The 21225-nt window shown below is 48.6% G+C and overlaps 1 protein-coding gene across 1 annotated transcript in view; it reads left to right on the top strand.

Moving 5' to 3' along the window:
- Positions 1-21225, top strand: part of MUS81 (MUS81 structure-specific endonuclease subunit) — a 261421-nt gene that overhangs the window by 173227 nt on the left and 66969 nt on the right. The window contains exon 19 of the mRNA XM_030219968.1: positions 13865-13960. Within this exon, the coding sequence (XP_030075828.1) occupies positions 13865-13960 (96 nt within the window). The remainder of the gene's footprint in view (positions 1-13864; positions 13961-21225) is intronic.

Raw genomic sequence — 21225 nt, 5'->3', positions numbered from 1 at the left:
AGTGACTGTCTCTTAAAAAAAAAAATCAGGGGACAGAGCATTTTTGTTTCCATTGTCTTAAAAAAAAAATCTCTACAGTCCAATCCATTTCAGCTGGGTTTGAAGAGATGTCCTTTATTCCTGTTGGAGTTGTTTGCTATCTCTGCTCCACTTTGAGTTTTTATCCTTCCGTGTGCATAGGGCTCCATTTCTTGCATTTTCTTAGGAAATTCAGAAGGACGGGCACATGCAGCAGGCATAAATCCTAGCCTGGATGAGCCTCTGGCCTGACCTAAGTGCATGGCTGGTCGACACCCACAAAATTATTAGAATAAGACAGGATGAAATAGACTTAATGATGAATGTCTGAAGTTAACCTGGAAGACATTGTCTGCTTCTCTGTCCTTTGAAAGCTTGCAGAAGGGCACTGTTCTGGAAATCGGGGTCAGCTTTGATTTTTGAGCCTCAAGTGACATTTTTTAAGTTGATGAGGAAAATAACCCTTCCCTCCTCAGTTCATGAGGAGAATAACCCTCCCCCCCTTCCTTTATATTTATATGCAAGCTCTGAAAGAAGCAGTTTCCCGTTTTCTTTTAGGGCCTGATATTCAGCTGGCAGCAATCAACATTATGCTGACTGCCGCCAGCATTAAATCTGGTAATTCAGTGCCAGGCCCTGTCTGGACACTGCATTGAATTTCTGGGTTTCTGGAGCTGGCTAACGCATAGCCGATTGGGTGCGATATTCAGCACTTAACCAACTATTTTAGAACTGAATTTTATGTCGTCCTATGTAGGCAGTTAACCTGGCTGCTGAATATCAACACTTAACTTTCCAAGTGCTCACTCCATCCCCAAAATAGCCAGTTTCCATTTCGGTGCTGACTGATTATTTTCTTATCCCTTACAGCGTGATCTGACAGAAATCACCAACGAAATCAAGCTCAGCCTGAACATCATGGACTCATGGGCAAATGCATTTCAATTAAAACTCAACACAGAAAAAACTCAGTCTCATCCTCTCATCCTAATACAACACGAACAAACCCACAAACATAAACACACCAGACTACACCCTCCCTATCTCAGACAGCCTGAAAATTCTCAGAGTAACAATCGACCGTAACCTCACTAGAGAACCAAGTGAAATCTACAACAAAGAAAATGTTCCACTCAATGTTCCACTCTACCGCCCCTCTCCCTTGGTATGCCAGTGGTACTAAGCCATGCTGACTACTGCAATGGAATCTATGCGGGTTGCAAAGAACAAATCATAAAGAAACTTCAGACCGCTCAAAACACAGCAGCCAGGCTTATATTTGGAAAAACGTGATTCGAAAGTGCCAAACCCCTCCGAGAAAAACTGCATTGGCTCCCAATCAAAGAACGTATTGCTTTCAAAATCTGCACCATGGTTCATAAAATTATCTATGGCGAAGCCCCCGGGATACATGACAGACCTCATAGACCTACCAACCAGAAACACAACAGGAACAACATGAACATATCTAAATCTCCACTACCCAAGCTGCAAAGGACTCAAATACAAATCAACATGCATCCAGCTTTTCCTACATAAGCACACAACTATGGAACGCACTACCAAAAGCCGTGAAAACAACGTATGACCACCTAAACTTCCGGAAATCACTAAAAACTTTGTTCAAAAAGGCATACCCTACCGACCCAACTTAAATGCCTGAACCCTGCAACACAACGAAACCAAAGCTCGTAATGGACATAAAATAACTCTACCTCTCCACGATTTCCTAATGTGTCTGTTACACATGAACCTGACTCTGGGCAAGTCACTTATCCCTCCATTGCCCCATGTAAGCCGCATTGAGCCTGCCATGAGTGGGAAAGCGCGGGGTACAAATGTAACAAAAAAAAAAAAAAACCTTATTCTACCACAATATCACTTTGTATTTATCGGCAGAGGACGCCCATCTGTTAAGCACGCCCCAGTCTCGCCTTTGCTACGCCTCCGACATGCCCCCATGAACTTTGGTCGTCCCCGCAACGGAAAGCAGTTGAGGGCGTCAAAACCAGCTTTCAATTATGCCGATTTGGGCGACCCTGAGAGAAGGACGCCCATTTCCGGATTTGTGTCGGAAGATGGGCGCCCTTCTCTTTCGAAAATAAACCTGACAGGGTATTAATAGATAATTGGGCTCTTCTGCCTTTCCATAAGAAACCTTGGATCAACTTGTTTAATTTCTGTTCCTCTTTCTGCTTCACGTAGAAAGGTAATAATTGAAATACAAATAGCCATTTGGGGACATTAAACATATTATACATTGCTACTCGCCCCAGTAAGGATAGAGGCAAGGATTCCCAAGCATCCAGTCTAACCTTTGTCTCTTGTAACAGTCGTTGAATGTTCAAATCATATAACTGCGTCAGGTCTGCTGGGGCAAGGACCCCCAAGTATTTAATGAATCCTTGAGCCCACTGCAAGGATTCATTAAATACTGCCCTCGTCAAGAAGCCTGGGTTTCTGGCAGTACTGATAGGGCAATGGAATTAGTCAAATTTAGTAGAAACCCTGAATGATGCGACAAGAACTGAACTGAACACAATACTCCAGGTGCGGTCGCACCGTGGAGCGATATAATGGCATTATAACATCCTCATGCTTGTTTTCCATCCCTTTTCTAATAATACTCAACATTCTGTTCGCCTTCTTGGCCGCCGCAACACATTGAGCGGAAGATTTCAACGTCCTATCCACGATGACTCTCAGATCCCTTTCTTGGTCTGTAACTCCTAAAGTGGAACCTTGCATGACATAGCCGTAATTTGGGTTCCTCCTTCGCATGTGCATCACTTTGCACTTGTCAACGTTGAACTTCATCTGCATTTGGATGCCCAATCCCCCAGTCTCACGAGGTCCTCTTGTAATCTTTCACACTCCTCCCGTGACGAGACAACCCTGGATAACTTTGTGTCATCTGCGAATTTAATTACCTCACTAGTTACTCCCATTTCAAGGTCATTTATAAATATGTTAAAAAGCAGCGGTCCCAGCACAGACCCCTGAGGGACCCCACTAACTACCCTTCTCCATCGAGAATACTGACCATTCAATCCTACTCTCTGCTTCCTATCTTTTAACCAGCTCTTAATCCATAATAATACATTCTCCGAGGACAAGCAGGCTGCTTGTTCTCACTGATGGGTGACGTCCACGGCAGCCCCTCCAATCGGAAACTTCACTAGCAAAGTCCTTTGCTAGTCCTCGCGCACCCATGCACACCGTGCATGCGCGGCTGTCTTCCCGCCCGAACCGGCTCGTGTTCGTCAGTCTTCTTTTGTCCGCGCTCTGTACGGTCGTGTTTGCGCCGTTCGTGCCCCTTAAGTTCACCCTCACGCGTCTTTTTGACTTTCGCTTCTAAAAAAAAAAACCCCAAAAAAACAAAGGGATTTCGGAGAAGGGCCTTTCGGTCTTTTTCCCCTTCCCGTATTTCCAGTTTTTTGCCCCGTTAAGTTTTTTCGTTTTCGGGGTAGTCCCTTTTGAGGCCTTGGGTCGAGTTTTTTCTCCCCCTCTTTTTGGTGCCTTACCGCAATTATGAGTTTTGATTTCGCCGGCGTGATTTTTCCGCCCATGTCATCGAAGTCTCCCAGCGACTTCAAGAAGTGCACCCAGTGCGCCCGGGTAATCTCGCTCACTGATAGGCACGCGTCGTGTCTTCAGTGTCTGGGGGCTGGGCACCGCCCGCAGGCCTGTAGTCTTTGCGCCCTTTTACAAAAAAGGACTCAGGTAGCGAGATTAGCCCAGTGGAACATGTTGTTCTCGGGCTCTTCGTCTGCATCTGCACCGGGAGTATCGAGTGCATTGACGTCGACAGCATCAAGACCTCCGACCTCGGCGGCGACTGTATCGATTGCATCGAGGCATCGACCCTCTTCATCGTCTGGGCCGAGACATCGGAAGGCTGCATCGGTGTCAGTGGTACCGGGACCTCCACTAGTGCTGATGTCGTCGGACGGTGGTGCTTCGACTGGAGTGCAGGTGAGGGCTGTCCATTCCCCTGCTGGTGGCGGTGAGCCTTCGGGTGGGTCTCCCCCTACCCTGAGGGCTCCTGCGGTACAGCCCCCCTGAGACCGACCTTCTTCGGCCTCGGCCCCGAGGAAGCGACGGTTGGATTCTACGTCCTCCTCGTCGGTACCGGGAAGTTCCGGTGACATGCTTCGTTTGAAAAGGTCAAAGAAGCATCGACACCGGTCTCCTTCCCGCGTCAGTAACGAGAGCTCTGGGTCGCCGAGGGAGTCGGCACCCAGTAGGCATCGGCACCAGGAGGACCGCTCACCCTCTGTTCAGGAGGTGTCGATGCGCTCCACCTTGGACAGCCCAGAACAGCCTCCACGTCCGGAACAGACTCTGACTTCGACACCTGCATCGGCTTCCATGTCTTTCTCCACAGCCGCCCTGCACGAGAGTCTCCGGGCCGTTCTCCCAGAGATCCTTGGAGAGCTGTTGCGCCCTTCCCCTCCGGTACCGGGGGTGCTTGCGCCACCGGTACGGTCGAGTGAGGTGCCGGCTGGCCCCTTGCCCGAGGTGAGGTCTCCGACATCGGTGCCGCTTGAGGTACCGACTGCGGTCGCTTCCCAGGAAGGCTCCCTGACGACGTCGGCGGAGGGAGCTTCGCCGGTGCGGGCGAGGGAATCTACCTCTCGACGCTCACACCGTGGCCGTGTTTCCACGGAGTCGAGCCGGGCACGGCTTCAGACACAGGTTCATGAACTTGTGTCTGATACCGATGGTGAGGCCTCGTGGGAGGAGGAGGAGGACGTCAGATATTTCTCTGACGAGGAGTCTGATGGCCTTCCTTCTGATCCCACTCCCTCCCCTGAAAGGCAGCTTTCTCCTCCCGAGAGTCTGTCTTTTGTGGCCTTTGTCCGGGAGATGTCTACGGCCATCCCCTTCCCGGTGGTTGTGGAGGACGAGCCCAGGGCTGAAATGTTTGAGCTCCTGAACTATCCTTCTCCACCTAAGGAAGCGTCCACAGTACCCATTCATCATGTCCTAAAAAAGACATTGCTGGCGAACTGGACCAAGCCTTTAAGTAATCCCCACATTCCCAAGAAGATCGAGTCCCAGTACCGGATCCATGGGGACCCAGAGCTGATGCGCACTCAGTTGCCTCACGACTCTGGAGTTGTGGATTTGGCCCTAAAGAAGGCTAAGAGTTCTAGGGAGCATGCTTCGGCGCCCCCGGGCAAAGACTCTAGAACCTTAGACTCCTTTGGGAGGAAGGCCTACCATTCCTCTATGCTCGTGGCCAAAATTCAGTCTTACCAGCTGTACACGAGCATACACATGCGGAACAATGTGCGGCAGTTGGCGGGCTTGGTGGACAAGCTCCCTCCTGAGCAAGCCAAGCCATTTCAGGAGGTGGTCAGGCAGCTGAAGGCATGCAGAAAATTCCTGGCCAGAGGGGTATATGATACCTTTGATGTTGCGTCCAGGGCCGCTGCTCAAGGGGTGGTGATGCGCAGACTCTCATGGCTGCGTGCCTCAGACCTGGAGAATAGGATCCAGCAGCGGATTGCGGACTTGCCTTGCCGTGCGGACAATATTTTTGGAGAGAAGGTCGAACAGGTGGTAGAGCAGCTCCACCAGCGGGATACCGCTTTTGACAAGTTCTCCCGCCGGCAGCCTTCAGCATCTACCTCCTCAGGTAGACGTTTTTATGGGGGAAGGAGGGCTGTTCCCTACTCTTCTGGTAAGCGTAGGTAAATCCTCCTCCTCGACAGCCTGCGGTCCAGGCTAAGCCCCAGCGCGCTCGCTCTCGTCAGCAGCGTGCGCCTCAGCAAGGCCCCTCGGCTCCCCAGCAAAAGCAAGGGGCGAGCTTTTGACTGGCTCCAGCAGAGCATAGCCGCCATCAACGTGTCCGTGCCAGGCGATCTGCCGGTCGGGGGGAGGTTGAAAGTTTTTCACCAAAGGTGGCCTCTCATAACCTCCGATCAGTGGGTTCTTCAAATAGTCCGGCAAAGATACGCCCTCAATTTGGCCTCCAAACCTCCAACTAGCCCACCGGGAGCTCAGTCTTACAGCTCCCAGCACAAGCAGGTACTTGCAGAGGAACTCTCCGCCCTTCTCAGCGCCAATGCGGTCGAGCCTGTGCCATCTGGGCAAGAAGGGCTGGGATTCTATTCCAGGTACTTCCTTGTGGAACAGAAAACAGGGGGGATGCGTCCCATCCTAGACCTAAGGGCCCTGAACAAATATCTGGTAAAGGAAAAGTTCAGGATGCTTTCCCTGGGCACCCCATGATTCAGGAAAACGACTGGCTATGCTCTCTGAACTTGAAGGACGCCTACACGCACATCCCAATACTGCCAGCTCACAGGCAGTATCTGCGATTTCAGCTGGGCACACGTCACTTCCAGTACTGTGTGCTACCCTTTGGGCTCGCCTCTGCGCCCAGAGTGTTCACGAAGTGCCTGGCTGTAGTAGCAGCGGCGCTTCGCAGGCTGGGAGTGCATGTGTTCCCTTATCTCGACGATTGGCTGGTGAAGAACACATCCGAGGCAGGAGCTCTACAGTCCATGCAGATGACTATTCGCCTCCTGGAGCTACTGGGGTTTGTGATTAATTATCCAAAGTCCCATCTTCTCCCAGTACAGAGACTAGAATTCATAGGAGCTCTGCTGGATTCTCGGACGGCTCGTGCCTATCTCCCAGAGACGAGAGCCAGCAACTTGTTGTCCTTCGTCTCGCGGGTGCGAGCGTCCCAGCAGATCACAGCTCAGCAGATGTTGAGATTGCTGGGCCACATGGCCTCCACAGTTCATGTGACTCCCATGGCCCGCCTTCACATGCGATCTGCTCAATGGACCCTAGCTTCCCAGTGGTTTCAGGCTGCTGGGGATCTAGAAGATGTGATCCACCTGTTCACGAGTTTTCTCAACTCCCTGTATTGGTGGACAATTTGGTCCAATTTGACTCTGGGACGTCCTTTCCAAATTCCTCAGCCACAAAAAGTGCTGACTACGGATGCGTCTCTCCTGGGGTGGGGAGCTCATGTCGATGGGCTTCACACCCAAGGAAGCTGGTCCCTCCTGGAACGCGATCTGCAGATCAATCTTCTGGAGTTACGAGCGGTCTGGAACGCTCTAGGGGCTTTCAGAGATCGGCTGACCCACCAAATTATCCAAATTCAGACAGACAACCAGGTTGCCATGTATTACATCAACAAGCAGGGGGGCACCGGATCTCGCCCCCTGTGTCAGGAAGCCGTCAGCATGTGGCTAAGGGCTCGCCGTCACGGCATGGTGCTCCAAGCCACATATCTGGCAGGCGTAAACAACAGTCTGGCCGACAGGTTGAGCAGGATTATGCAACCTCACGAGTGGTCGCTCAATTCCCGAGTAGTGCGCCAGATCTTCCAGGTGTGGGGCACCCCCTTGGTAGATCTCTTTGCATCTCGAGCCAACCACAAATTCTCTCAGTTCTGTTCCAGGCTTCAGGCCCACGGCAGACTGGAATCGGATGCCTTCCTCCTGGACTGGGGGGAAGGTCTGCTGTATGCTTATCCTCCCATACCTCTGGTGGGGAAGACTTTGTTGAAACTGAAGCAAGACCGAGGCACCATGATTCTGATTGCTCCTTTTTGGCCGCGTCAGATCTGGTTCCCTCTTCTTCTGGAGTTGTCCTCCAAAGAACCGTGGAGATTGGAGTGTTTTCCGACCCTCATCACACAGGACGAAAGGGCGCTTCTGCATCCCAACCTCCGGTCTCTGGCTCTCACGGCCTGGATGTTGAGAGCGTAGACTTTGCCTCTTTGGGTCTGTCAGAGGGTGTCTCCCGCATCTTGCTTGCTTCCAGGAAAGATTCCACTAAGAGGAGTTACTTCTTTCTATGGAGGAGGTTTGCCGTCTGGTGTGACAGCAAGGCCCTAGATCCTCGCTCTTGTCCTACACAGACCCTGCTTGAATACCTTCTGCACTTGTCTGAGTCTGGTCTCAAGACCAACTCTGTAAGGGTTCACCTTAGCACAATCAGTGCATACCATTACCGTGTGGAAGGTAAGCCGATCTCAGGACAACCTTTAGTTGTTCGCTTCATGAGAGGTTTGCTTTTGTCAAAGCCCCCCGTCAAACCTCCTACAGTGTCATGGGATCTCAATGTCGTTCTCACCCAGCTGATGAAACCTTCTTTTGAGCCACTGAACTCCTGCCATCTGAAGTACGTGACCTGGAAGGTCATTTTCTTGGTGGCAGTTACTTCAGCTCGTAGAGTCAGTGAGCTTCAGGCCCTGGTAGCCCAGGCCCCTTACACCAAATTTCATCATAACAGAGTAGTCCTCCGCACTCACCCTAAGTTCTTTCCAAAGGTTGTGTCGGAGTTCCATCTGAACCAGTCAATTGTCTTGCCAACATTCTTTCCCCGTCCTCATTCCTGCCCTGCTGAACGTCAGCTGCACACTTTGGACTGCAAAAGAGCATTGGCCTTCTATCTGGAGCGGACACAGCCCAACAGACAGTCCCTCAATTGTTTGTTTCTTTTGATCCCAACAGGAGGGGAGTGGCTGTGGGGAAACGCACCATATCCAATTGGCTAGCAGATTGCATTTCCTTCACTTACGCCCAGGCTGGGCTGGCTCTTGAGGGTCATGTCACGGCTCATAATGTTAGAGCCATGGCAGCGTCGGTAGCCCACTTGAAGTCAGCCACTATTGAAGAGATTTGCAAAGCTGCGACGTGGTCTTCTTGTCCACACATTCACATCTCATTACTGCCTGCAGCAGGATACCTGACGCGACAGTCGGTTCGGGCAGTCAGTGCTTCAGAATCTGTTCGGGGTTTAGGATCCAACTCCACCCCCCTAGGCCCATGTTTTACTTTGTTCCAGGCTACACTCTCAGTTAGTTGGAAAAATTGTTAGGTCAATCTCAGTTATGTCCTCGCCGTTGCGAGGCCCAATTGACCATGTTTGTTGTTTTGAGTGAGCCTGGGGGCTAGGGATACCCCATCAGTGAGAACAAGCAGCCTGCTTGTCCTCGGAGAAAGCGAATGCTACATACCTGTAGAAGGTATTCTCCGAGGACAGCAGGCTGATTGTTCTCACAAACCCGCCTGCCTCCCCTTTGGAGTTGTGTCTTCCCTTGTTTGTCTTGCTACATATGGGACTGACGAACACGAGCCGGTTCGGGCGGGAAGACGGCCGCGCATGGGCGCGCAAGGACTAGCAAAGGACCTTGCTAGTGAAGTTTCTGATTGGAGGGGCTGCCGTGGACGTCACCCATCAGTGAGAACAATCAGCCTGCTGTCCTTGGAGAATACCTTCTACAGGTATGTAGCATTCGCTCTGCCTCCGATCCCATGACTCTCCAGTTTCTTTTGGAGTCTTTCATGAGGCACTTTGTCAAATGCCTTCTGAAAATCTAGATATACAATATCCACCGGCTCCCCTTTGTCCACATGTTTGTTCACCCCCTCGAAAAAATGCAGTAGATTTCTGAGGCTAGACTTCCCTTCACTAAATCCGTGCTGACTTTGTCTCAGCAGCCCATGCTTTTGTATGTGCTCTGTAATTTTATTCTTAACTAGTATAAAAGGCCCGTTTTTGAGAAATGAAATGGGCGCTAGCAAGGTTTTCCTCGGAGTGTGTATGTTTCAGAGAGTGTGTGTGAGATTGACTGTGTAAGAGAGAGGGAATGTGCGAGAGTGTGTGTGTGTATGACAGAGAGAGTGTGACTGGGTGCGAGTGTGTCTGTGACAGTGATAGTGTATGTATGAGAATCAGTGTGTGCCAGGGGCCCATCACTCCCTCCTCCCTCCCAGTTCCAGGGTCACCCTCCCCCCTCCCTGTGCACCCCAGCTGACCTTGTTAATCACCCAGGGCAAGACTGTGGCAGGAGTTAATTGCTTTACTTGCTTTGCAACCCTCTTTTCCTTTGTGTACTTACTAAACCTGATATCTATGCCACCTCAAGTTTCCGGCTGGAGGCTTCAATTAGAACGTTGGAGGTGCCTTTTATATATATAGATAATAGCCTCCACCATTTTTCCCGGCACCGACGTCAGACTCACCGGTCTATAATTTCCTGGATCTCCTCTGGAACCCTTTTTAAAAATCGGCATTACATTGGCCACATGGTACCACACCTGATTTTAGGGATAAATTGCATATTACTAACAGTAGCTCCACAAGTTCATTTTTCAGCTCTATTAATACTCTGTCCCTATTTTAGTTTCATAGTATGATCTTTTGGTCTGTCTAATTGCGTATTTGTATTTTCTTTGTGATCGTTTCCATGTGTTGAGTGTGTGTTCATCTTTTGTTTTTTTCCATGCTCGTTCGAGTTTCCTGGATTGTGTTTTTAGCTTTTTCAGTTCATCGTTGAACCATGGTATCGAGCTATGTTTGTGTGAAGTTCTTGTTCGCAAGGGTGCTAATTCATCTAGTATGCATTTACATCTTTTATCCCATTCCAAGAGGTAGTATATGGAGTTTGTTTGTGCTGTCCATTCATTGTTGTATATCAGTTGCCAGAATGTTTTCGTGTCAACATTACCTCTTGTTGTGTGTGATGTGTGTTCTTGGATTTGGTGTATTCCCTTCTTCCGCCAATGTAGGGATAGATTTAGTTTGTAATGATCAGTCCAGGGTGTTTCTGTCCATTTAATATCTGTTATTATTAAGTTCTGGTCAATTCTATTTTTGCAAGTCTTCTACTCTCACAGATTTAAATGACTACAAACCCTGCAGAATTGTGCTCCATGTTTTTTAGGTAGGGCCAAGAAATTTGATCATATCACTGCTCTTTTTGTTCGTTTGCATTGGCTACCTATAAAATACCGGATTCCATTTAAGATACTTTCTCTTGCTCATAAAGCCTATCACACAGGGATTCCTTCATGTCTCTCAGCCCTTACTGTCCCATACACTCCGGCCTGCAGTCTACATTCCCTAGATGCTAATAGAGTTATCCTTTCTGGACCCAAGCAATGTTTTCATGAATCTTCAAGTCAATCCGCTTTCTCATATGTGGCCCCAAAACTTTGGAGAACTTGCCTTTCCTAAATTTAAGTCCTTACTGAAAATGTTTCTTTGCCAACAGGCTTGGTAAACTACTTATAAGTACGGAGTGGTTTTATTTTTATTTTATTGGGATCTATCACCTGGAAGCATGCTGTGTTAATGTCTTTTGCTATGTTTCTATTCTCTGCTTATGTCTTCATCTTTCATTTGGATGTGTTCTCCTGTCCTATTTTTAATGGAGTTTTATTTTTCAATATATGTTTTATTTTCACTGAATTGTACACTGCCTAGATCCATCATGTATGGCTTACGTGGTATAGTAAATTAAATAAACATAAACATGTGTGGGCTCATCAGGATGTGACATTTAGAGCTAGCATAAGCACATAAGCACCGCCATACTGGGAAAAGACCAAGGGTCCATCAAGCCCAGCATCCTGTCTCCGACAGCGACCAATCCAGGCTTCAAGAACCCGGCAACCCCCCCCCCCCCCCACCCCCAAAGAAAATAATTTTTTAATAATGTTCAATGGACTTTTCCTTCAGGAATCTGTCCAACCCCCCCTTAAACTCCATACGGCCAGCTAGCATTTTGATGGCAGGCTTGTCCGAGTCCTTTTCTCAATAGATACTGCTTTGATACTGCTCATACCAGTGGCAGCCCTACCATTAGGCTAACTGAGGCAGGGATCTCAGGCGGCACTCTTTGTGGAGCAGCATCCCCCAAACCTGCTACAGTATTTATTTTTATTTATGCATTCTTGTATCCTACTATTATCCAAAAACAAATTTTGGTTCAAAGTGGCTTACAATTTACATTTTGGTGGAGTTACAATAGTGTTGTGCAATGTGGAGAGGACATCTATAATTCGTGTGGTTATTCATAGAGTCTTTGAAGAGATAGATTTGAAGAGGAAAAGGTAGCGGTAGCTTTTGTGTTCAATTGTAGAGTGTTGGTGATATTCATATAGTTTTTGAAGAGGTAGATTTGAAAGGAAGGCGACGATATCTTTGTGATTAACTGTAGAATTTTTTGAAGAGGTAGGTTTTAATTTCTTTTCTGAATTGGAGGAGATTTGTGATGCTCATTATGTTTTTTTTGTATCAAGTTCCATCATGTGGAACCCTGGTAGCGAAATCCTGCTGTGTAGATAGTTTTGTACATGGTGTTTCTACAGTTGGGTAGATGTAGGAGTAGGTAGTTTCTTTTAACTGGGCTGGCATTTCTTGAGGATAGTTCAGTCGTGATAAGCATATATTTGGGTGCAATTCCAAATAGTATCTTGAAGATTAGGGTGCTTGCTTTGAAAAATATTCTTGCCTTGACTGGTAGCCAGTGTAGTGTTTCAAGCAATGGGGTAGCTCTTTTGTATTTTGATTTCTTGAATATTAGTCTTGATGCCGTGTTTTGGACTGTTTGCAGTGATTTTAGTGTGTTTTCCTTGCACCCCATGTATGTTGCATTGCAGTAGTCTAGTTGCAGTAGTATTGTTGATTGGACCAGTATCCGGAAAGATTGTCTAGAGAAATAGTCTCTTATTCTTCTCAGTTTCCATAGTGTTCTGAAGCATTTTGATGTTACTGCTGATATTTGATTGTTCAGTGTTAGATGTTTGTCGAGAATGATTTCTAGTATTTTAAGTTGTGTTTTATTGTGGTATGTTTGTTGGTTGATTGTGAATTTTTGGTAGGATGTGGGGTTGTGTTGGCTGGATAGTACTGGGAATTTGATTTTGTCTCTGTTCAGTTTGAGTTTGAAAGCGGTTGCCCATTCTTCCATGAGGTCCAATCCTTTTTTTTTATTTTGTCCTGTATGTTTGTGATATTGTTTTGGAAAGGTATGAAGATAGTGATACTGTCTGCATATGTAAATGGGTTGAAACCCATTCCAGTTTTTTTCCCGAGTGGCGCCATCATTACATTGAACAGTATTGGTGATATTGGCGATCCCTGTGGTACCCCGCACTCAGAGATCCATGAGGCTGATGTTTGGGTGGACATCTTTACAGTGTAGGATCTGGTCTTTAGGAAGCCATTGAGCCATGTTGCCACTGCACCACTGATTCCTATGTTGTCAAGCAGTGTCATCTCCCCTACCCGCCCTTCCTTCCTCAATTCCCTTCCCTAAATCTACCTTCTTGTTTTCCAAAACGTGATGGCAGCAGTGATTCCTATAGGCTGCCCTTCTGCTGGCACCGGCCTCTTCTCTCTACTGCGGCCTGCCTCTCTGACATAACTTCCTATTTCCTCAGAGGTGGACTGCAGTAGAGGGAAGAGGCAGGTGCTGGTGGTAGGACTGCCTATGGGAATCGCTGCTGCCAGTGACTTTTGGAAAACAAAAGATGGATGTTGAAGCAGAAATTAAATTTTACCTGCTAATTTTCTTTCTTTGAGTCCCTTCCACCCCCCAAGGCCAGTCCATAACTCGCCCATGTTGTTGGAATAGGAGGTTTGACGAAAGAGCATGTTTAAGAATAGGGGTCTAAGGATGTGGCATTGCTAGGCTCCATTTTCTTCAGATGACATTATGTCTGTTCTGGTTAAGGTTTAAATATTATTGTTTTCTTGCTCTTGGATTGTGAGGGGGACATTAGTTACATCTTTGCTTTGTTATAGAAGTACTTGCTGGTTGTGGGTTGCGTAGGACCCTTATAAAGTGACATCATAGGTTCCAGTAATTAATTAAGCCACATGCTGTGAAGTATTGGCCACTGTCATTGTTTAAATGTAGTCCACTTGCTTACCACCGAACCCCTGCTGAACCAGATGCATTTCTAGCTACCCATTTTTATTGCAGCTACCTCCCCCAATCTGTTAGATACCATGTTTGCAGTGCCACAGCAAAAGACCACCCTCTGAACATAAAATACCTCCTGACTCTCTCCCCTTTCAGGTTGTGGATGGTTTTTTTATCAAACGCACCAAGGACATCCAAGAATCTGTGGCTTACCTTACCCTGATGACTCGTCACTTGCAGAGATTGTATGCGGTAGGTAATGAATGGGAGGAGGAGGCAGGTTCTGAGAGGCAATTCTATTTTTTTACTTACTTTCCAAGACAGCCCTTTCAGCACTAGCAATGCAGACCAATTAGCACAAAAAAAAATTTTTGGGGTGCTACTGGGCAAAAACCATTTGTCCTATACTAAATCTAGTGTGCGTATTCCAAATCTGAAGTCAGAATTGTAACACGTCAGGAAATTTTGTTATGCATAAGTTTGCCCAAATGAATTAAGCACTTGGAAAGCATTGAATAATTTTTTACAGAACGAGTTTTACTCCAACAATTACCTGATCTACATCAAAGTTTTCGTATTAAACAGTATATGAAAATGTAATGGAATAACAAAATTTCAAAAAAGTCTCATATTCCAGTTTAAAAGTCTTACTTCAGCAAGGCCCAGTACTGTTAAAAGTGCTTCAGGCATCTTCTTTTGCGTTTGTGACCGGTCATATTTTCCCGTTGCAAAAACCAGCAGTAGTCCCCCATCATGTTGGGATTCCAGCGGCCTTGTCATCTGTTCTCCATTGTAAAAATGTCTTTATGGAACCTCGCTCCATGTTCGTTACTTACGTGTCCCAAATTGGGTGGGAAAAAGTCAAGCTGGGAATGTAAGAAATGCATTTTCAATGACATTCGGCAGCCAAGTTGTTCATATGCTTTAAGCACGTTGTCTACTAGTTCAGCATAGTTTTCAGCTCGTCTGTTCCCAAGGAAGTTCCTGCACTACTAGCACAAATGCATCCAAAGCTGCAAGTTCAGAGGGTTGAGTTTTGTTCTGAATGTGTACAGAAACAGACATTGCTTTCCATTGCATAGTATGCAGCTAACTTGGTGTCTCGATGACGAAAGTGTGAAGTTGTGGTGCTTCGTTGTAGCAAATTCTGTTCCCGAAGTCTAGAAGCTAGCAGTTCTGACTTTTCTTTAGATAATGACAGATCTCTTACCAGTGTAGAGAGAGTGGGAAGTGGACCAATGACTCCAGGGAGACGGGATACAAGATTTCTAAGTACCACTTTATTCAATGACTCGCACAGAAACTGTGTTTCGGCCACAGGCCTGCCTCAGGAGTCTAAAACAATAAATAAAAATATTTAAAAACAAATTTGAGGACAACATAAAAATGTACATAAAAATATCAATTTCCAACAACATATATATTATAAACATAAAATAAATACAAATATATGGACTTCAAATTTACTGAATGTATACATGTGAGTAATAAACAGTATATATATATGTATGTATGTATGTATATATATATATATATATATATATATATATATATATTCTTTTTCTTCTGTATATAGGATCTCTATGATATCCATGATATATTCAAATAATTGAATTGTACATTAAGGAGTGAGTATATACAGAGTAAAAATTAGATTCATATAATGGTACTTATATAAAACATATAAAAATATGCGTAAAATAGGAAAATATATCTAACTCAAAAGAAATCTAGATGTATATATTTTACATACATTTAAAATTTTTTTTAAAAACTATAAAACATACATGTTCTAAAAATGTGGAAAAACTACATACACAATGTATACATAAAAGAGTGTTTACCAGAAGAATGATGATTTACCATGAAGATATATATATATATATATATATATATATATATATATAATTAGGAACAATTTATTATTTATTAATATAGCTGTTTTGTTCCTAATTATATATATATATATATATATATATAATTAGGAACAATTTATTATTTATTAATATAGCTGTTTTGTTCCTAATTATATATATATATATATATATATATAATTAGGAACAAAACAGCTATATTAATAAATAATAAATTGTTCCTAATTATATATATACTAGCCGTTAAGCCCGTTAAAACGGGCGCGTATTGGAATGTTTTTTTTCCCAAGGCCCCCCTCCCGTTGCAGCTGCAAGGCCCCCTGCCATCCTCCTTCCCTGCCAGCTCCAAGGCCCCCTCTGTCCCTCCCTCCCAGTTCCAAGGCCCCAGGCCCTCCCCCCCAGCTCCCAAGGCCCCCTGCACTCCCTCCCAGTTCCAAGGCTCCAGGCCCTCCCCCCCCAGCTCCCAAGGCCCCCTTCCCTCCCTCCCTCCCAGTTCCAAGGCCCCCTGCTCTCCCTCACAACTGTAACAGCCCCCCTGCCCTCCCTCCCAGCTCCAAGGCTCCAGTCCTCCCCCCTTCCCAGCTGCAAGGCCCCCCGCCCTCCCTCCCTCCCAGTTCCAAGGCCCCAGGCGCTCCCCAGCTCCCAAGGTGCCCTTCCCTCCCTCCCTCCCTCCCAGTTCCAAGGCCCCCTGCTCTCCCTCACAACTGTAAGGGCCCCCCTGCCCTCCCTCCCAGCTCCAAGGCTCCAGTCCTCCCCCCTTCCCAGCTGCAAGGCCCCCTGCCTGCCCTCCCTCCCTCCCAGTTCCAAGGCCCCAAGCCCTCCCCCCCAGCTCCCAAGGCGCCCTTCCCTCCCTCCCTCCCTCCCAGTTCCAAGGCCCCCTGCTCTCCCTCCCAGCTCCAAGGCTCCAGTCCTCCCCCCTTCCCAGCTGCAAGGCCCCCCGCCCTCCCTCCCTCCCAGTTCCAAGGCCCCAGGCCCCCCCCAGCTCCCAAGGCCCCCCCAGCTCCCAAGGCCCCCTTCTCTCCCTCCCTCCCAGTTCCAAGGCCCCCTGCTCTCCCTCACAACTGTAAGGGCCCCCCCCCTGCCCTCCCTCCCAGCTCCAAGGCTCCAGTCCTCCCCCCTTCCCAGTTCCAAGGCCCCCTGCTCTCCCTCACAACTGTAAGGGCCCCCCCCTGCCCTCCCTCCCAGTTCCAAGGCCCCAGGCCCCCCCCAGCTCCCAAGGCCCCCCAGCTCCCAAGGCCCCCTTCCCTCCCTCCCTCCCTCCCTCCCAGTTCCAAGGCCCCCCTCCCTTCTTCTCAGCCAGCTGGAAGGCCCCCTTCAGTCCAGCCCTCCCAGCTCCAAGGCCCCCCTCCTTCTGAGACCTCCCATGTCCCCTCCCCCCCCCAAGGTAGCCGCTACCGCCCCCCCCCCCCCCCGGAGTCGCCACCACCCCCCCCTTCACCCGGCCCGGGCCCTCTCTTCGTTATTCAACTTACTGCAGCGCCGAAACAGCAGCAAGCAGCAGCTCCCGTTGGCCTTCCTTCACTGCCTATGCCTCGCCCTCGTGTGACGTCACGTCGGCGAGGGCGGGGCACAGGCAGTGAAGGAAGGCCAACGGGAGCTGCTGCTTGCTGCTGTTTCGGCGCTGCAGTAAGTTGAATAACGAAGAGAGGGCCCGGGCCGGGTGAAGGGGGGGTGGTGGCGACTCCGGGGGGGGGTGGGGCGGTAGCGGCTACCTTGGGGGGGGGGAGCGGGTAGCGACGTCAGCGGTTCCCTCCCTCCCCTTCCGCGCAGTTTCCCTCTCTGTCCCGCCCCCCTCCCCCGTCATCACGTCTTGATGCGGGGGCGGGACAGAGAGGGAAGTCTCTACTGCGCATTTGCAGGTGAGTCGGTCACTTGCCATTTATAGGTTTGATATATATATATATATATATATATATCTTCATGGTAAATCATCATTCTATATATATATAGATATTATATATATATAATATAATATAATTATATATATTATATATATATAATTAGGAACAAAACAGCTATATTAATAAATACATGTATAAAAATTACATGTATGAAAAAATAAATTGTTAGAATGAAATACATATTAAAATAAAGAGTAGCATTATGACAACTTTTGGACTTCTAAGGTAAATCTCTTAAAGATAGTAAAAGTGAAAACCAACATGTATATAATTACACAAACAAAAAGAAAATGTCATCAGATATCATAATGAACTGGGATCATATTTAGTATATACATCCAAATGGATTGGGATCCTTTTTGTATATGTATTATACAAATACGGGATGCACATGTAATCAAAGCAAAAAAACAAAAGGGGAAATACATATTAAAAAAAAAGAAACAATGAGAAAAATATATATAAAAAGTAAATGAATATACAAAACTATATGGATGTAAAAATTTTGGAGCTATACACCTAATGACAAACCTTGAAAGATCCTTGCAATACAAAAAGAATCTTGAAGTAGAATAATCTGAAAGGAAAACGTCATCATGAGTACCAGAAAAATGTGAAATAAAATGAGCTAAACTATATGTAAATTTATATATACGAAATAGAACTATACACAAACCATATTCTCCGAGGACAAGCAGGCTGCTTGTTCTCACTGATGGGTGATGTCCACGGCAGCCCCTCCAATCGGAACTTCACTAGCAAAGGCCTTTGCTAGTCCTCGCGCGCTGATGCGCACCGCGCATGCGCGGCCGTCTTCCCGCCCGAACCGGCTCGTGTTCGTCAGTCTTCTTTTGTCCGCGCTCGGGACGGTCATGTTTTGCTGCAGTTTCGCGCCCCTCAAGTTGACCCTCGCGCGTCTTCGCGATTTCGCAAAAAAAAAAGAGAAAAAGAGACTTTGTCCCTTCCCGTGTGTCCAGTTTGTTTCCCCGGCGTAAGTTTCCTTTCGCTTTCGGGGTAGGCCTTTTTTGTGGCCTCGGTATGGGTTTTTTCTCTCTCCCTTATTTTTGGTGCCCTTCGTCACCATCGCAAATTTTGATTTCGCCAGCGTGATTTTTCCGCCCATGTCATCGAAGTCTCCCAGCGGCTTCAAGAAGTGCACCCAGTGCGCCCGGGTAATCTTGCTCACTGATAGGCACGCGTCGTGTCTTCAGTGTCTGGGGGCTGGGCACCGCCCGCAGGCCTGTAGTCTTTGTGCTCTTTTACAGAAGAGGACTCAGGTAGCGAGATTGGCCCAGTGGAACGTGTTGTTCTCGGGCTCTTCGTCGACAACAGCACCGGAGGCATCGAGTGCATCGACGTCGACAGCATCGAAGTCTTCGACCTCGGCATCGACTACATCGACAGCATCGAGGTATCGACCCTCTGCATCGTCGGTACCGAGACATCGGAAGGCTGCGTCGGTGGTACCGGGACCTCCGCTGTTGCTGATGTCGTCGGACGGTGGTGCTTCAACTGGAGTGCAGGTGAGGGCTGTCCATTCCCGTGCTGGTGGTGGTGAGCCTTTAGGTGGGTCTCCTCCTACCCTGAGGGCTCCTGCGGTACAGCCCCCCCGAGACCGACCTTCTTCGGCCTCGGCCCCGAGGAAGAGACAGTTGGATTCTACGTCTTCCTCATCGGTACTGGGAAGCTCTGGTGACATGCTTCGTTTGAAGAAATCAAAGAAGCATCAACACCGGTCTCCTTCCCGCATGGTACCGAGAGCTCTGGGTCGCCGAGGGAGTCCGCACCCAGTAGGCATCGGCACCGGGAGGATCGCTCACCCTCTGTTCAGGAGGTGTCGATGCGCTCCACCTTGGACAGCCCGGAACCACCTCCGCGCCCGGAACAGACTCTGACCTCGACGCCTGCATCGGCTTCCATGTCTTTCTCCACAGCCACTCTGCACGAGAGTCTCCGGGCCGTTCTCCCGGAGATCCTGGGAGAGCTGTTGCGCCCTTCCCCTCCGGTACTGGGGGTGCTTGCGCCACTGGTACCGTTGAGTGAGGCGCCGGCTGGCCCTTTGCTCGGGGTGAGGTCTCCGACATCGGTACGGCTGCGGCCGCCTCCCAGGAAGATTCCCCGACGACGTTGGCGGAGGGAGCTTCGCCGGTGCTGGCGAGGGAGTCTACTTCTCGACGCTCACCGTGGCCGTGTTTCCACGGAGTCGAGTCGGGCACGGCTTCAGTCACAGGTTCATGAACTTGTGTCTGATACCGATGGTGAGGCCTCGTGGGAGGAGGAGGAGGACATCAGATATTTCTCTGACGAGGAGTCTGATGGCCTGCCTTCTGATCCCACTCCCTCCCCTGAAAGGCAGCTTTCTCCTCCCGAGAGTCTGTCTTTTGTGGCCTTTGTCCGGGAGATGTCTACGGCCATCCCCTTCCCGGTGGTTGTGGAGGACGAGTCCAGGGCTGAAATGTTTGAGCTCCTGAACTATCCTTCTCCACCTAAGGAAGCGTCCACAGTACCCATGCATCATGTCCTAAAAAAGACATTGCTGGCGAACTGCACCAAGCCTTTAACAAATCCCCACATTCCCAAGAAGATCGAGTCCCAGTACTGGATCCATGGGGACCCAGAGCTGATGCGCACTCAGTTGCCTCACGACTCTGGTGTGGTGGATTTGGCCCTAAAGAAGGCTAAGAGTTCTAGGGAGCATGCTTCGGCGCCCCCGGGCAAGGACTCTAGAACCTTAGACTCCTTTGGGAGGAAGGCCTACCATTCTTCTATGCTCGTGGCCAAGATTCAGTCCTACCAGCTGTACATGAGCATCCATATGCGGAACAATGTGCGGCAGTTGGCGGGCTTGGTGGACAAGCTCCCTCCTGAGCAAGCCAAGCCGTTTCAGGAGGTGGTCAGGCAGCTGAAGGCGTGCAGAAAATTCCTGGCCAGAGGGGTATATGATACCTTTGATGTTGCGTCCAGGGCCGCTGCTCAAGGGGTGGTGATGCGCAGACTCTCATAGCTGCGTGCCTCCGACCTGGAGAATAGGATCCAGCAGCGGATTGCGCTCTCCTTGCTGAGCGGACAACATTTTTGGAGAGAAAGTCGAACAGATGGTAGAGCAGCTCCACCAGCGGGATACCGCTTTTGACAAGTTCTCCCGCCGGCAGCCTTCAGCATCTACCTCCTCAGGTAGACGTTTTTATGGGGGAAGGAGGGCTGTTCCCTACTCTTCTGGTAAGCGTAGGTACAATCCTCCTTCTCGACAGCCTGCGGCCCAGGCTAAGCCCCAGCGTGCTCGCTCTCGTCAGCAGCGTGCGCCTCAGCAAGGCCCCACGGCTCCCCAGCAAAAGCAGGGGACGAGCTTTTGACTGGCTCCAGCAGAGCATAGCCGACATCAACATGTCCGTGCCGGGCGATCTGCTGGTCGGGGGGAGGTTGAAAGTTTTTCTCCAAAGGTGGCCTCTTATAACCTCCGACCGTTGGGTTCTTCAAATAGTCCGGCAAAGATACACCCTCAATTTGGCCTCAAAGCCTCAAAGCCTCCAAATTGTCCTCCGGGAGCTCAGTCCTACAGCTTCCAGCACAAGCAGGTACTTGCAGAGGAACTCTCCGCTCTTCTCAGCGCCAATGCGGTCGAGCCCGTGCCATCCGGGCAAGAAGGGCAGGGATTCTATTCCAGGTACTTCCTTGTGGAAAAGAAAACAGGGGGGATGCGTCCCATCCTAGACCTAAGGACCCTGAACAAATATCTGGTCAA

The sequence above is a fragment of the Microcaecilia unicolor genome, chromosome 11 (genome assembly GCF_901765095.1).
Source record: "Microcaecilia unicolor chromosome 11, aMicUni1.1, whole genome shotgun sequence".
NCBI lineage: Eukaryota > Metazoa > Chordata > Amphibia > Gymnophiona > Siphonopidae > Microcaecilia > Microcaecilia unicolor.
This window is presented reverse-complemented; position numbering and strand designations above follow the sequence as displayed.